We start from the raw sequence: 16,921 nt of genomic DNA, 5'->3' as shown, positions 1-16,921 counted from the left end.
AAATAGTCATATTGTGAAATATTATTACAATTTAAAACAACTGTTTTCTCTTTGAAAACATTTTAAAATGTAATTTATTGCACTGATGACTAAGCTGAATTTTCAGCATCATTACTCCAGTCTTTAGTGTCACATGATCCTTCAGAAATCATTCTAATAGGCTGATTTGCAGTTTAAGAAGCATTTCACTATTTTACAGTGAATAAACTGTAAGATTGACTATTTTAAAATACAATATTTTAAAGAAAAACATGAAATGTAAGTCTTAATGTCTTAATCAATTCATTAAAGTCCCCCTGTAGTCAATAATTTGATGCCTTCAAACTCATCTTTGATCACCAAAATGACATATTTAAATCCGATAGCTCCGTGAGGCCTGCATAGCCAGCAATGACATTTCCTCTCTCAAGATCCATTAATGTACTAAAAACATATTTAAATCAGTTCATCTGAGTACAGTGGTTCAATATTAATATTATAAAGCGACGAGAATATTTTTGGTGCGCCAAAAAAACAAAATAACGACTTATATAGTGATGGCCGATTTCAAAACACTGCTTCAGGAAACTTCGGAGCGTTATGAATCAGTGTGTCGAATCAGCGGTTCGGAGTGCCAAAGTCACGTGATTTCAGCAGTTTGGCGGTTTGATACGTGATCCGAATCATGATTCGACACACTGATTCATAACGCTCCGAAGCTTCATGAAGCAGTGTTTTGAAATCGGCCTATCACTAAATAAGTCGTTATTTTGGTTTTTTTGGCGCATCAAAAATATTCTTGTCGCTTTATAATATTAATATTGAACCACTGTACTCACGTGAACTGATTTAAATATGTTTTTAGTACATTAATGGATCTTGAGAGAGGAAATGTCATTGCTGTCATTGCTGGCTATGCAGGCCTCACTGAGTGTTCCGAAGATCAACGAAGGTCTTACGGGTGTGGAACGACATTAGGGTGAGTAATGAATGACATTATTTTCATTTTTGGGTGAACTAACCCCTTAAAGCATATTAAAAACACCACATAGACATGTAAACAACATTAAAAACTTGATTTTCACCACAGGGGGTCTTTATATAAATTTTAATTAATAAATATTTTTATGTTTCTTCCCATTGTCAATTTTTTTTTTTCAATATATTTTCTTTTAAAATATTTTTATGTTCCTCCTCAAGTGTTTAACTAAATGAAAACATCTTTTGATAACAGGATATCATGTGCTTCAGCCTGCCTCATCAATGGCACTTATCAATGGTGGGAAACAACCTGCATATTCTACAACAAAGTGTCTGTTCTTTCCCACTGATGATATAAATGACTGCAGTCTCATACGACATCTCAAGATACAAACAACCCAGTTATGGCCACAGTGGAGTTATTCAAGTGAAAGAATCAAAGCCTCCACATGTTCTTTGACTCGATGGGTTTTTTGGTCTTTCCTGAGGACGGTTTAGTTGCTGTGTTTCAACAGCTTTCAAAACTTGCCACCAAAATCAATCAAACAGGTTTAAATAACAATTCAACACGTTTTCATCTAACATGACAGAATGAGGATGATGCAGAAACACTGAAAATAAATATGGGCCAATATATGATTTTGCCAAGACATGTCCCTGGATCAACATATTTTGTTGATCCTGGAACAACATTTGTGTCTGAAAATTTAGTCTTAACTATACCCCTACCCCTAAACCTAAACCTACCCATAACGTCTCCCTAAAATTAGAGGGAAACGATAGGTGAATAACACTGATGTGGAAGCGTCTAATCCTGATTATAAGCATAAACTTTAAATTTGTCCCTCAAATCTGATTGGTTGCTTGGAATGTTGTTCCAGGATCAACAAAGATGTTGATCCAGCATTCTCAAAAAGAATGTTTTTTTTATTGGCATCAGTGGTTCCATGAAGAACATTTAACATCCATGGAATCTTTCCATTGCACAAAAGTTTCTTTAGAGTGGAAAAAGGTTCTTGAGACTATTAAAATATTATTTTCACTAAGAAAAAAACAATGGTTCTTTTAAAGGGATAGCTCATCCAAAAAATTAAAAATTCTGTCATTAATTACTCACCCTCATGTCGTTCCAGACCCGTAAGACTTTCGTTCATCTTCGGAACACAAATGAAGATCTTTTTGATCAAATCTAAGAGCTTTCTGTCCCTCCATAGACAGCTACACAACTACCACTTTGATGCTTCAAAAAGTTTATAAAGAGATTGTAAAACTAACCCATATGAATTAAGTGGCTTAGTCCAAATTTTCTGAAGAGACTTATGCTTTTATTTACATATAAACATTGATCAGCGAACATGAACAGAAGCTCAATGGAACCTGCTTGACACACAAGAACAAACCTCTTCTAGAAGCTCAAACGTGCTGCGTAACACATGAGAATTAACCTCATTGGTTCTCGCACGTCAAGTGAAAATGCTTGAGCATCTGTTTACCACAACTGATGTGTGTTGATGAATGTTTATAATAAAAGCCTAAATTCAAACTGTTCATCAAATAAAGCAGTTGTGTCTCTTCAAAAAAATTGGACTAAACTGCTCAATACATATGGATTAGTTTGACGATTAACCAAAAACCTATTCAAAAAACCCTTTGATTTCAGGAAGATGGAACCATGAGTGCTAAAATGCTAACTTGTTTCCGGGTTTTGGCCTACAAAAATACATCATCCCTGCAATACTCTATTATCGCTAGGTTTAAAACCCTGACACCATTGACTAATTGGTTTTCTCATGTCATGTGGACGAAAACATGACTGCAAATGAGATTTTGCAAGTCTTAAATTATGTAAATTTCAGTCTGTTCCTGATACAACACTACTGTATTACTATAGAAGACTTGGAGTATAGCACATGGGTCATATTTCAGCTAGTTTTATGATACTTGCTTTCTTGTACTTTATGGAGTTTGGCAAATTACCGATCGATTCACTAGATAAGACCCTTATTCTTCATCATGCAGAACCCTTTGAAGCTGCACTGAAACTGCAATTTGGACCTTCAACCCGTTGTACCCCAGTGAAGTCCACTATATGGAGAAATATCCTGGAATGTTTTCCTCAGAAACCTTCATTTCTTTTTGACTGAAGAAAGAAAGACATGAACATCTTGGATGACATGGGGGTGAGTAAATTATCAGGAATTTTAATTCTGAAGTGAACAAATCCTTTAAACTGATCCACAGAAGAAAGTCAAACAGGTCTGGAACGGCATGAGGGTGAGTAAATAATGATTGGATTTTCATTTTTGGGTGAACTATTAGAATGAAACATCATTTGTCTTGAAATCTACTTGAGTGTACTTAGCATGCTGAAACTACAGACTGTATATGATATGTCAACAAAATGCCCTTTTTATAAAGCCATCACATAACACCTAAACCCCTTGCTAATACGGTTGCACACAGTAATGCGCTATGCCATACATAGTGATGATATGTATTGGTATTGCAGCTTGTGGAATAAAAAAAATACACAAAAGTTCATTTAAAAGTACATGGACCACTCCATGTCCCTATGTAATGTATATCTGAGTATATCTGAGAATTTAGGGCAGGACTTGATTTTCAGCATGGGGAATTGATTGGATGGCTGGGGTTTGCTATTGGTGGATCTCAAGTCACAGCTTGTCCTGTTCTCACACCGATACATGCATCATCAGAGAAGAGATGTCGCTGCAAGAGGGAGGAGAAGTTATTTTGATTGAAGATTACAAGAGCACATGAATTAAAAAAATACAATAATGATGTGCACAGAAAAATCATTTATAATAAATATTGCAATATTCCATAAAAAACAAAAAAAACAAGAATTGTCCATTTTGATTTCATGGTAATTTTAACCAGGCATAATAGATAGAAATTTACGCCAACCAATGTTTTGTACAGATTCACTCATAAGAGTGCAAATCACAGATCTTGCTGATTCGTCATCAGTTGAGTCTCATTCTCCCTGCACTTCTCTAATGATTGCTCCACTGCTTCAGGTTTGGACTTGTTCGCAGCGCACACCAGGTAGATAGTATTCTCCGGGCTGTTTTTGGCATCGGATGTACAGCAGATGTTGGATCTTCCACAGAGGTGGCCCAACTGGTTGACTTCTCGTTTGAAGGTCTTGCTGAAGATATAGTAGATAAACGGGTTGTATACAGTGGACGTCTTGGCGAACAGACAAGGTAGCATGCTGACCTCAGGGGGGATTGAATCATCAGGCCGGTAGATGGACCACAGGCTAACGATGCCATATGGTGCCCAGCTGCCGACAAACCCAATGCTGATCAACACAGCGATCTGTAAAAACAAAGAATAACACATTGAGATCTGTTTTGATGTTTATTCCTGGCCAACATTACATGGTGGGGCCAATGTAGGCATGATATGGGCTCGAGATATGGCCCTACATGGGTTTGTCCATGGGTTCCATATTGACCCAGTATGGACTAATTTGGAGAGGGCCGACATAGAACCCATTGACAATCCCATTTAGGGTCCATGCTGGGGCTAATTCAGATAGGGCCGACATGGAACCCATTGACAAACCCATTCAGGGTCCATACTGGGGCTAATTCAGATAGGGCCGACATGGAACCCATTGACAAGCCCATTTAGGGTCCATACTGGGGCTAATTCAGATAGGGCCGACATGGAACCCATAGACAAACCCATTTAGGGTCCATACTGGGGCTAATTCAGATAGGGCCGACATGGAACCCATTGACAAACCCATTTAGGGTCCATACTGGGGCTAATTCAGATAGGGCCGACATGGAACCCATTGACAAGCCCATTCAGGGTCCATACTGGGGCTAATTCAGATAGGGCCGACATGGAACCCATTGACAATCCCATTTAGGGTCCATACTGGGGCTAATTCAGATAGGGCCGACATGGAACCCATTGACAATCCCATTTAGGGTCCATACTGGGGCTAATTCAGATAGGGCCGACATGGAACCCATTGACAATCCCATTTAGGGTCCATACTGGGGCTAATTCAGATAGGGCCGACATGGAACCCATTGACAAGCCCATTCAGGGTCCATACTGGGGCTAATTCAGATAGGGCCGACATGGAACCCATTGACAATCCCATTTAGGGTCCATATTGGGGCTAATTCAGATAGGGCCGACATGAAACCCATTGACAAGCCCATTCAGGGTCCATACTGGGGCTAATTCAGATAGGGCCGACATGGAATCCATTGACAATCCCATTTAGGGTCCATACTGGGGCTAATTCAGATAGGGCCGACATGGAATCCATTGACAATCCCATTTAGGGTCCATATTGGGGCTAATTCAGATAGGGCCGACATGGAACTACATTTTACAGCGCAAAATATGAATGCTATATGTGTCTATAAACAATCTTCAGGTCATGGTCATGATCTTCATGGTCTCATGTGGGAAGAACATTCACAAATAAGAACATGGGAAAAGAAAGCCAGTGATAATTTAATAATTTACAGTTTTTTGGAAAAACTGTTGCTTTCGAAAGCTCAAGGGCATTAGGGATGAATAGAGCTCAATTTTGAATGAGTTATGTTCATCTGTTATGAAAAATCCAATTCATTCTACAGGGAGATGTATCCTTCAGCATCATTCTATTCAGGTTGACATTGCTGTAAATCAAGAGTTGTGTGATGTAAGGATTGGTAACTGAAAGGTTGCCTGTTTGAACCCCATATACAGTATTAATTTTTCTTCTGCTTATCAAGGCTTCCCTTTTCCATACACTGACAACAGACAAGGGAAGCAGTCAAGCTATAAAGTAGTCCATACAACTGATTCACCTATATTCTAACTCTTCTGAAGCCATACGACAGCTTTGAGAGCAGAACAAACTAAAATTTGTTTTTTACACTGTTCACAGGAACTCTCATCAGTGTGCACAACAGTCTTATTTTAGTATCACTATTATAGTTTTTGTTAATATTTTGTCTTTAAAATATTAGAATTAGATTTTATTTTAATTTTAGTTTAAGTTTTAGCAATTTTCTGTAGTTTTTGTCATTTTTATTATTATTTTTTAAAATGTCTATATAGTTTTTATTAAGGTTTTAGTTTTTTAGTTTTTATTTTATTTTAGTACTTCAAAAATGTATTAAAACTAAACCAAAATGAGAAATGTTGCCTTGTTTACTAGCTGAAATAAAATGTTTATTTATATTTTATTTTATTTTATTTTATTTTAAGTAATAAAAATGTTATATGTATGTGTGTATATATATATATATACAGGTGCTGGTCATATAATTAGAATATCATCAAAAAGTTGATTTATTTCACTAATTCCATTCAAAAAGTGAAACTTGTATATTATATTCATTCATTACACACAGACTGAAATATTTCAAATGTTTATTTCTTTTCATTTTGATGATTATAACTGACAACTAAGGAAAATCCCAAATTCAGTATCTCAGAAAATTAGAATATTGTGAAAAGGTTCAATATTGAAGACACCTGGTGCCACACTCTAATCAGCTAATTAACTCAAAACACCTGCAAAGGCCTTTAAATGGTCTCTCAGTCTAGTTCTGTAGGCTACACAATCATGGGGAAGACTGCTGACTTGACAGTTGTCCAAAAGACGACCATTGACACCTTGCACAAGGAGGGCAAGACACAAAAGGTCATTGCAAAAGAGGCTGTTTGTTCACAGAGCTCTGTGTCCAAGCGCATTAATAGAGAGGCGAAGGGAAGGAAAAGATGTGGTAGAAAAAAGTGTACAAGCAATAGGGATAACCACACCCTGGAGAGGATTGTGAAACAAAACCCATTCAAAAATGTGGGGGAGATTCACAAAGAGTGGACTGCAGCTGGAGTCAGTGCTTCAAGAACCACTATGCACAGACGTATGCAAGACATGGGTTTCATTCCTTGTGTCAAGACACTCTTGAACAACAGACTGCGTCAGAAGCGTCTCGCCTGGGCTAAAGACAAAAAGGACTGGACTGCTGCTGAGTGGTCCAAAGTTATGTTCTCTGATAAAAGTAAATTTTGCATTTTCATTTGGAAATCAGGGTCCCAGAGTCTGGAGGAAGAGAGGAGAGGCACACAATCCACGTTGCTTGAAGTCCAGTGTAAAGTTTCCACGGTCAGTGATGGTTTGGGGTGCCATGTCATCTGCTGGTGTTGGTCCACTGTGTTTTCTGAGGTCCAAGGTCAACGCAGCCGTATACCAGGAAGTTTTAGAGCACTTCATGCTTCCTGCTGCTGACCAACTTTATGGAGATGCAGATTTCATTTTCCAACAGGACTTGGCACCTGCACACAGTGCCAAAGCTACCAGTACCTGGTTTAAGGACCATGGTATCCCTGTTCTTAATTGGCCAGCAAACTCGCCTGACCTTAACCCCATAGAAAATCTATGGGGTATTGTGAAGAGGAAGATGCGATATGCCAGACCCAACAATGCAGAAGAGCTGAAGGCCACTATCAGAGCAACCTGGGCTCTTATAACACCTGAGCAGTGCCACAGACTGATCGACTCCATGCCGCGCCGCATTGCTGCAGTAATTCAGGCAAAAGGAGCCATAACTAAGTATTGAGTGCTGTACATGCTCATACTTTTCATGTTCATACTTTTCAGTTGGCCAAGATTTCTAAAAATCCTTTCTTTGTATTGGTCTTAAGTAATATTCTAATTTTCTGAGATACTGAATTTGGGATTTTCCTTAGTTGTCAGTTATAATCATCAAAATGAAAAGAAATAAACATTTGAAATATATCAGTCTGTGTGTAATGAATGAATATAATATACAAGTTTCACTTTTTGAATGGAATTAGTGAAATAAATCAACTTTTTGATGATATTCTAATTATATGACCAGCACCTGTGTGTATATATATATATATATATATATATATATATGTGCGTGCGTGCGTGTGTGTGTGTGTGTGTGTGTCAATTGGAGAAATGTCCAATTGATTTCTGGCCACTGTGACTTAAAGGGATAGTTTACCCAAAAATGAAAATTCGAAAATTCTGTCATCATTTACTCCCCCTCAAGTTGTTCCAAACCTGTATAAATTTCTTTGTTCTGTTGAACACAAATTAAGATATTTTGAAGAAAGTTTGTAACTAGGCTGCTTTGGGGCACCATTGACTTCCATAGTAAAAAAAAAAAAATACTATGGAAGTCAATGGTGCCCCAAAACTGTTCAGTTTCCCACATTCTTCAAAATATCTTCCTTTGTGTTCAGCAGAAGATAGAAATTTGTACAGGTTTGGAACAACCTGAGGGTGAGTAAGTGATGACAGAATTTTCATTTTTGGGTGAACTATCCCTTTAAATAACATGAACTGTCCAATTGATATCTGACTACTGTGACCTAAACTACATTAGTTAAAATAGATTAACTTTGAAAATTGCGTCTGCATTTGTCTGCTGTTTTGTACACATCCTGTGTGAACGGCCCTGAAGTTATTCAGATAACAGCAGGAAAGCCTCTGATGCTCTTGGGTTTCATATCACGTTCAGATGAAAGCTTAATTTGCATATCTTATATTTCATAATAGCAGCTGATACATGCTGTAAATCACACTCACCACCATGAGCCGCCGCTGCATCTTTATCATGTTGGGTATGTGGTTGTTGTCATCCATAGACTTGTAGGTGACGTATAGTTTCAGAGCGATACCAGAGTAGCACGACATGATGATGATGGCTGGGAAGATGAGGTTCATGAGGAAGATGGTGATGACAAAAGACTGGTTGTGTTCCTTCATGTCCCTCCAGGCCAGAGTACAGGACAGGCCGAAAGGCTCTGGGCCGTATTTTCCCCATCCAATCAGAGGAAATATAGCCCAGAGTAGCGCGTACAGCCATGTGGTTACCACAAGGATTTGTGCGTTCCTTTTGCTGATTTTCTCTTCTATGGACAGAGACAGACAGAAAAGGGGATCTAAATGAAAAAAGCCTTTTTTTTCTTCTATGTATCATTTAGTTCTATTTGACCATTTTCATCCTGTGATTTTTAAGCTGCTTTTTCACTGTCGCAATTGCCTGCCCCTGTAATGAACTTCCAGTTTGCTCGTGAAGTGGCCATGTTTTTGTGTATCTTCAGCAATTGAATGAACCTATATGGGTTGGTTAAGGCTACAGTGTTAGGTACAGTAAATATAAATATAATACAATGTAAATAATATTTCAAATTTTATTTAAATCCCTCTATTTTGCAAATAATATAATAATTTAACAATAATTTTTGTGCTCATGCATATATATTTTTAATAAATGTATGCATTTTGCCAGATAATCCACATTGAATTCATTTGTTTTAAAAGAACAAAAAAATCCTGTTTTCTATGATTCAGTATGTCCCACTTATTATTTTATTTTATTTTAATTAGGGGTTCAAGTGCATGGCGCTGATAGCTTGTTGTACTTATTAGGATAAGTATATAGGTGCTACAGCGAACATAAGTGTGAAATCGCTCATAACTCCTGAACCATTATTCGTAGACTCAAGTGTTTCATTGGAATCCTTGGCTCAAGACGAACAAAACGCACGTCTTGAATTCGATCATCACCCGACAAATTTTGGATTTTTTTGAAAAACATAATTTTATGAACTAGTCCTAGGTTTTTCGCCTGATCAGAACCAATCCAGTGAAGAAAGATTCTCTGGAGTCTGATTGTCAATAAGCATTGAAAAAAAAGTCGACATTTCGATTCACATCCATGAAGAGACGCCTAAATGTTCGTAGTGGGCATTTTTACTAAAACATCTATCACTCTTGAATGGAATGAGATAAGCTCATCAAACTTGGTCCAGCTATGTACGGGCTCAGTCTGTGGTTGTGTGAAAAATGACACGGCGACTGGCCACTTGGTAGTGCTATAAAATGGAAAAGAAAATGGCTATAGCTACGCAACAGTCAGTCTGATTGATTTGAAAACTGGCATGCGGTGTCTCGGTCCAAGGTGCCATGATTGTCTATGAGGTCTTTTGCGGATCTTGGAAAACATGGCCGCTGTCAACCCCAATGAAGTTTGAGCAACCCTAATGGCCTGTGAGAAATTCTAAAGGGGTGGGAGGGTTTCCATGCATACACACAATATTCATACCATATGATAGAACTCCTCATTCTGAATATCTTTGCCTCTAGGACCACTGGTGTCAATCGGATCGTTCGTTAAATATTTGAAATTATTTGAAAAACCTACTTCGCGAACTAGTCCTAGGTTTCTCACTAAACCTTGATAAAACCACCGCAGCACAATTCTCTGGACTCTCTAGGTCAATAATTATCAAAAAAAGAGTTGAACTTTGGCATTCAGATAGCTATAAAGGGTCATTTTAACAATGGGCATGGCTAAATGCACCCAAAATCCTGTAATTCCTAAACAAAAACTCAGAACTTCAGTAAATTTGGTGAGCGCATGTGACATATGATTCTAAATATTGCCTGAATTGGCTGTAAATTGTCTATTCCATCTATGATATAGGTGGTTACAGGCTTGCTTAATAAACATAATACCTTTTTACGCATACTGTACTGTAGACGGTAGAATTCTTTTGCCTACAAGCATCACCAAGAACACTAATATAAGGGGAATTGTACAAGCTCACCTGGATAACTGCCCTCATATTAAGCTTAATGCACACTTAATTCCACAAAAATATGGGCAACCGTGTCCCTAGTCTAGATGTGCCTGAACTTAATCTGTGGCTGAGAGAGTGGTTTGATACTTCATGTATGCTTCATTTAAGACAGACACAGAGCTGTGCATACTGAGTCTTTTCCCAGAAAACTGGGGAATGTGCGGTTTTCCAGATTACAAATACACAAATAAGCCGAATATGACATCTGCCACTAAACTAACACAAACAGATTAGTCTAGAATTGTTTAATTTAATGAAAGCATGAGTAGTGCTTGTTCATGCAACACTAGCCATTGTGATGTTAAAGTGTTCTGGGTGGTTGCTTAACTCAACATTCTGGGGTTGTATCTCTTTCAGCTCTTTTAGCTCTTTTATCAGGATTTGTCTGCACAAAAAAGAGATCCATTTATTTCTCTACACAGCAGTTTTTCCCATGCCAAGTTTCTTTTCAATAATTCAGTGTTTGCTTCCTGGCATGAGACAGGCAAAAAAAAAAAAAAAAACTCTATTAAGTTAGCTCTCTGAACTGTCATGCTGAGTTTGTGTGTAAATGACAACTATCTACAGTAACAGAACTCCCCAGCAGCTCTCAGCGCGAACATGACCCTTAACAGAGAGGAAATCAAATCACTCCATCTGTCAAACCATTCCTGGATATCAAAACCTTGTTTTGCTGTTATAGAGGAATAAATCAGAAATGATTGGCTGTTTACACCCTATTTGGAGGATGTCAGATGTGAGATATCATTTTATATCGTACTGATGAAAAAACGCTCTTTTAGTAGTGATCTCGTTTGCTTTCTTTGCTGGACTGTTGAAACTGTAGGAGGGAAGTTTGTCAAGTTATCAAAACTGAAATAAATATTCATTATTTAAATATGCTTGAGACTTATCATAATTTATCTATTTTTTTTTTTTAAGTTTGTATAGGTTACTACTAAATCTCCCTCCCTCTTTTTATTCAAGACTATATATTTGATGTATAATTTATATATTTAATTCTGTTTGGGTCTTAGAGACCTTAAAGCATGTAAAGTATGGTCAAATGAATACTCCAGGTTTGTTACAAGTTAAGCTCATTCGACAGCATTTGTGGAATAATGTTAATTTCTTTAACAACTTTTCTTCTTTTCTTTAAAAATAAAAGCAAAAATGTAGAGGAAGTGAATGGGGCTAATTCCTGGAGAATTTAAAAGCAGAAATGTGAAGCTCACAACTACAAAAATTGTGGATTATTTGAGGTGTAAAGCTGTTTAAATCATTTTTACAGTCATTTAGGGTTTTACAGTTTATGGTGTTAAGTTTTCATGGCAACAAAGTTGTAAAATTGTACATAACTCTACAGAGAAAAAGATATAAAAGTAAAAAGTAAAGTTTCGAAATAAAATCACATATTGTTTGTCTTGTGTCTATACTGTAACATTTATATTCCAGTGTAAGTGAAGCTCTGAAACGCAGATTTTAATTGGAAATTGTAATAATCTCAAAAATAATCATCTCAAATGCTGTTAAATTGAACTGAACTTGGAATATTCATTTAATACTTAAAGATATTTACAGGATTTTTTTTTTTTTATAATCTTATGTGAACAGATTATAAACAAAATGTCAGCAGATAACATGCATCAATCATCTTCCATGAAAATTTTAGATATATATTGAGTCTTATAGAGGCCTGCAATTCTAAGATTCTTTGATTTCTTTTATTGTGTTAATCTGCAATATGCTTTTGCAAGGATCAAACTGACCCCAAGCAGAAGTTACTAGAATGGATATGTCACATTTCAAAAAAGCGCATGACTACTTTGTGGCAAAAACAGAGGGAAATGGCTTCAATAATATCTGTAGCTGAGTTTTAATAGCTCAGATTAACATATATGAAAAATGTGAACTACTACGATTCTGAAACATGCATCATTGTCATTCTGAGCAGAACATTAACATGGTAAGAAAAGGCAATTTAACTTCATCTAAGGATCCCTGAGGTTGTACAACTCATTAGGAATCCATGCTGAAGTCAGAATAGAAATAGGTCTAAGGATAGACCCCTGAGGAACTCACTGGGTGATTGGAGCGTTAATGACACGATGAAGCGAACAATAGCCATAATTGTCAGGGTCATCATGCTAGCTGCTCCAAAGAAAAATCCCATTAGGCCGTAGTACACGCAGGTGACGTCTCCCCCTATCCAATGGTGGTTCCAAGCTGAGGCTACAGCCAGCGGGTACATTGTGACGGCCGCTCCCAGATCTGTCACAGCAAGATTCACGCTTAGAAGCTCCGGGGGCTTCATGTGGTTTGACCGCTTATACGCCATCACAAGAACCATCAAATTTCCCACAATGGAAAGAATTGCTGCATGTGAAAGATAACAGGGAGAAATACATAAAAAAGAATTAGGTGTATATATAGCAACATGATATCCAAATCCCAGATGAATTCTTCTGCAGTCTTACGTATCTCCATCTTCAAACAGCCTCTTGTGTCCTTTCTTTGTGTCTCTGCCTCCTTAATCTCAGCAACCAACAGTATGTCATCTTGACTCTTTGATAACCTTCTTGTTTTGCCCTTCAGCCATGTACAGTTTCACACTGGGATTTACTTTATGCATTTGACAGACACTTTATACAAAACAACTTTTATTGCATTCAAGGCAGTCTTAAAGGATTAGTTCACTTCAGAATTAAAATTTCCTGATAATTTTCTCACCCCCATGTCATCCAAGATGATTATGTCTTTCTTTCTTCAGTCGAAAAGAAATTATGGTTTTTGAGGAAAACATTCCAGGATTTTTCTCCATATAATGGGCTTCAACGGCTTCCAATGGTTTGAAGGTCCAAATTGCAGTTTCAGTGCAGGGCTCTACACGATCCCAGACGTCTTTATCTAGTGAAATGATTGGCCATTTTCTAAAAAAATAAATAAAAATGATATACTTTTTAACCACAAATGCTCATCTTGCATTGTTCTGTGATGCGTCACGCATTACGTAATCATGCTGGAAAGGTCATGCGTGACGTAGGCAGAAGTATTTACAAAGCGAACGTGCAAAGACTAAGTCAAACGCCCTTTACAAAAAAAAAGGTAAAACAACGATGTCTGACAATTTTGAAGTTGGAGGAGAAAATGAGATGTTGAGATGAGAGTTTTTCGCCCTACCGCGGTAACCTACTTCCGCCTACATCACACGTGACCTTTCCAACGTGATTATGTAATGCGTGCCGCATCGCAGAACAGTGCAAGTCGAGCATTTGTGGTTAAAAAGTATATCATGTTTTTTTTTTTTAAAGAAAATGACCAATTGTTTCACTAGATAAGACCCTTATTCCTCGTCTGGAATCATGTAGAGCCCTTTGAAGCTGCACTGAAACCCACATACTGTATCAGCTTACATGACTAAATGAAAGATACACTATTTTAAGTTACTGAATGTTACATTTTACTAGCATTATCAGGTCTGATCTGTGCTGTGCTAGTGAAATCCTACATCCAGGTTGACCGCTGAGTATGTGGATTACATTTAATACGAGCCATCTGTAGTCATACTTTTAAAAGAATTTCACGCAAGACTCTAGGATAAAACAATAGATCTCCCTGCAGCGAAAAAACAGAATATCTATATCTGCTCCAGCAAAATTAACAACAGCTTCCTGTGCAGGGAACAAACAGTCTGTCCAGGGAACAGAACAGAGGTCCTTCTTTCAACAGAGCCTTATGGGTAAATTAAGCCATCAGCTTGTCAATAGGTTCAATGCTTCCTCTGCCAGTTGCATCAAGGATTTACGAAACACCTGCAGTTTGCTGTGACATGTTTTGAGGAGATTAAATGTCCCCAGTTGCAAAGACCTAAAATGACATGAGGCAAAACTACTGCGTCAACATCCACAGGCATTTCTCAAAGCAGCCCAATCAGTGTGAAAGCACCTGGATTTCTATATATCATGACATTTACAACGCAATTTTCTGAAGCGTGTGGACTTTGAGGCATAGAAAACTAAAAGACTCAAGACTTGAGTGTTAGGCAAATTTAATCTGCCTTGAAGACCTGACAGTCAAATCTGCTATCTTGTAATTGAGAATTAAATTAGCATTGAACTAAATTGAATAATGAATAATGATACTATTGCCTGCAGAGCTGTTTTATAGCTGAATTGATGTCATAACTGATTAACTTTGCAGCAATAACACTGTTACTAAACTAATTTGAATCGACATTAAATTGAGCTGATGACAGTCTTCTGTAGAGCTGCTTTACCGCTGAAATTGAAGTAATTTCATAATTGATTAATTTTTTCTTGCCTCTCGAAATTCATGACATGACTCTCAGATTTTCTATGTAAATACTAAATGAGTGAATTAAATGATGTTGATGGCAAAAGATGGGAGAGAAGGAGAGGATGCAGGCATTTATCGGTTCACAAATAGGCGAGACTGGGGCTAGTTACACTTTTTATAGCAAATATTTAGTCAATTTCTGCATAGAAACATACTTTGAAGTCTCAGCCACAAGAAAAGAGCTATTGAACAACCATTATTGCTGAGGGAGAAAAAGAAAGTTCATTGAACACACCATATATCGGGGCATGTTGTCACAATGGAACCTGCACAAGCCTATACAAGAAAATATAAAAGAGCAAAAAATGTAAATTTAACATACAAAAATATCACTATATCCATTGTTTTGGACAATAAATAATTAGTTAAAAATGCATACATTTGGATAAGATTTAGATTAGTACTTAAAATAAACATTAATTTGACATTCATGTAAAAACTCCCTAATAAATCTGCCTTTGTAATATAGTTGATTCTTGACTAAATGTACAGTGTGATTTTTAATTATTTGTACTTGTATACCCAACAAGTGTGGTGATTTTGGTGGTTTAGTACACAATTCACAAAAATTATGCTACTTTAATAATGCTGTTTGACAACAAAGCCAATACTAGAGAAAAAAAAGGCAAATGTGTAGTTGAACTAGTTGTTTAAAAACATTGTAGTTGCTGAGATATATTTAACTCTCATGAGAACTACTCGCGTGTGACAACTAACCCCGGTTTCTCCTGAATGAAAGTACCAAAGCATCGATTGATAATCTTCTCAATAAAACACTACGTTTTCAGAATAACAAATCCATTTTGAGTCAGTTATGTAAGCAGTGAATTTCAGTAATCCGTTTGGAAACAAGCGGACTCGCACCAGAATCGGTTATTAAAAAAGTTGGAGATCCAGAAAGTCAATCTTACCAATGAGCAGCAGGAACGCACCAACTCCATAATCCACTGCGGGTGATAGTTTAGACGAATAGATATCCATGAGAACAAGCGAGGTGTGCTCTTCAGCGGGACGAGATTATGTTAATTCCCAGAAATGAACGCGCTCGACATGGATGAGTGCAATTTAGAAAAAGTTACAGAAAATATACGCGCAGCATCCACATTGCTATCATGTGTCAGAAACATGTATTGTCCAAGAGGGATAAAGATTTAGATTAAATGAAGCCGCCACCTCACTAACAGACCGAGAGAATGAAGCGATGCAGTTGTCTTTGCTCAATAACTTGTAAAACAGAAGAACACGCCATGAACGGTTACTGGTGCGCGGTGGAAACCCTCAATCCAGCGCGTCTGAACTGCAACGCGTCACATCTCTACAAGGGTCCACTTCAGTCAAGTCCTCAACAGGCAACGGGAGGGGCTTCATAATGACTGGACCACACTTAGTCCAGATAGACAGATAGCCTAGATAGATAGATGTTTTTGAAACTTTTAAGAAGGGTTAATATACATAAATAAATAGACAGACAGACTCATCTAATCTCTGTTGCTAAAAAAAACAAAACACTTTTATTCTATATTAATATCAACATAAACATTTAAAAAATGCATTTTACAGTGAACGCGCAAATTGCTCAAAACTAGCCCAATCACGTTTCATGTGGGATTTTTATCGGGGGAAATCCGATTTTTTGTTTTTGGAGGGGTTCCAGTAGTAAATTCGCATTCCAGAGGCTAAATATCATGTTATGTGGGGTCGCTTCAATCCGCAGATATGAAAAACGACTCGCGGCAACGGTGTAAAAGTAGCTCAATTCCGCGGGAGAACCGCGGACTTGGCAACACTGCGCTGCACGCCATAAAGGGTTAGTTCACCCAAAAATGAAAATAATGTAATTTATTACTCACCCTCATGTCGTTCTACACCCGTAAGACATTCATTCATCTTCGGAACACAAATTAAGATATTTTGATTAAATCCGATGGCTCAGTGAGGCCTGCATTCAAAGCAATGA

At 37.4% G+C, this 16,921-nt stretch overlaps 1 protein-coding gene across 1 annotated transcript; it reads right to left on the bottom strand.

The window, feature by feature from the left end:
* Window positions 1-848: 848 nt before the first annotated feature.
* Window positions 849-16,540, bottom strand: opn8b (opsin 8, group member b). Its single transcript, XM_051875095.1, has 4 exons — window positions 15,876-16,540; window positions 12,691-12,984; window positions 8,570-8,895; window positions 849-4,305 (listed from the first exon to the last, which is right to left on the bottom strand). Exons 1-4 carry the CDS (start codon window positions 15,943-15,945, stop codon window positions 3,925-3,927), a joined length of 1,071 nt encoding a protein of 356 aa, XP_051731055.1. The 5' UTR covers window positions 15,946-16,540; the 3' UTR covers window positions 849-3,924.
* Between the last annotated feature and the right edge of the window lie 381 nt (window positions 16,541-16,921).

The sequence above is a fragment of the Ctenopharyngodon idella genome, chromosome 20, assembly GCF_019924925.1.
Source record: "Ctenopharyngodon idella isolate HZGC_01 chromosome 20, HZGC01, whole genome shotgun sequence".
Taxonomy (NCBI): domain Eukaryota; kingdom Metazoa; phylum Chordata; class Actinopteri; order Cypriniformes; family Xenocyprididae; genus Ctenopharyngodon; species Ctenopharyngodon idella.
The sequence above is the reverse complement of the archived record's forward strand: the minus strand, read 5'-3'. Positions and strand labels throughout refer to the sequence as shown.

Bases quoted from the DNA above. Each gene is read 5' to 3' on its own strand.
- opn8b (XM_051875095.1), bottom strand. From the start codon at position 15,945: ATGGATATCTATTCGTCTAAACTATCACCCGCAGTGGATTATGGAGTT. The intron at 12,985-15,875 runs GTAAGATTGACT...TTTCACATGCAG, and splicing joins TGCGTTCCTGCTGCTCATTG to CAATTCTTTCCATTGTGGGA. The intron at 4,306-8,569 runs GTGAGTGTGATT...TTGTTTTTACAG, and splicing joins TGCAGCGGCGGCTCATGGTG to ATCGCTGTGTTGATCAGCAT.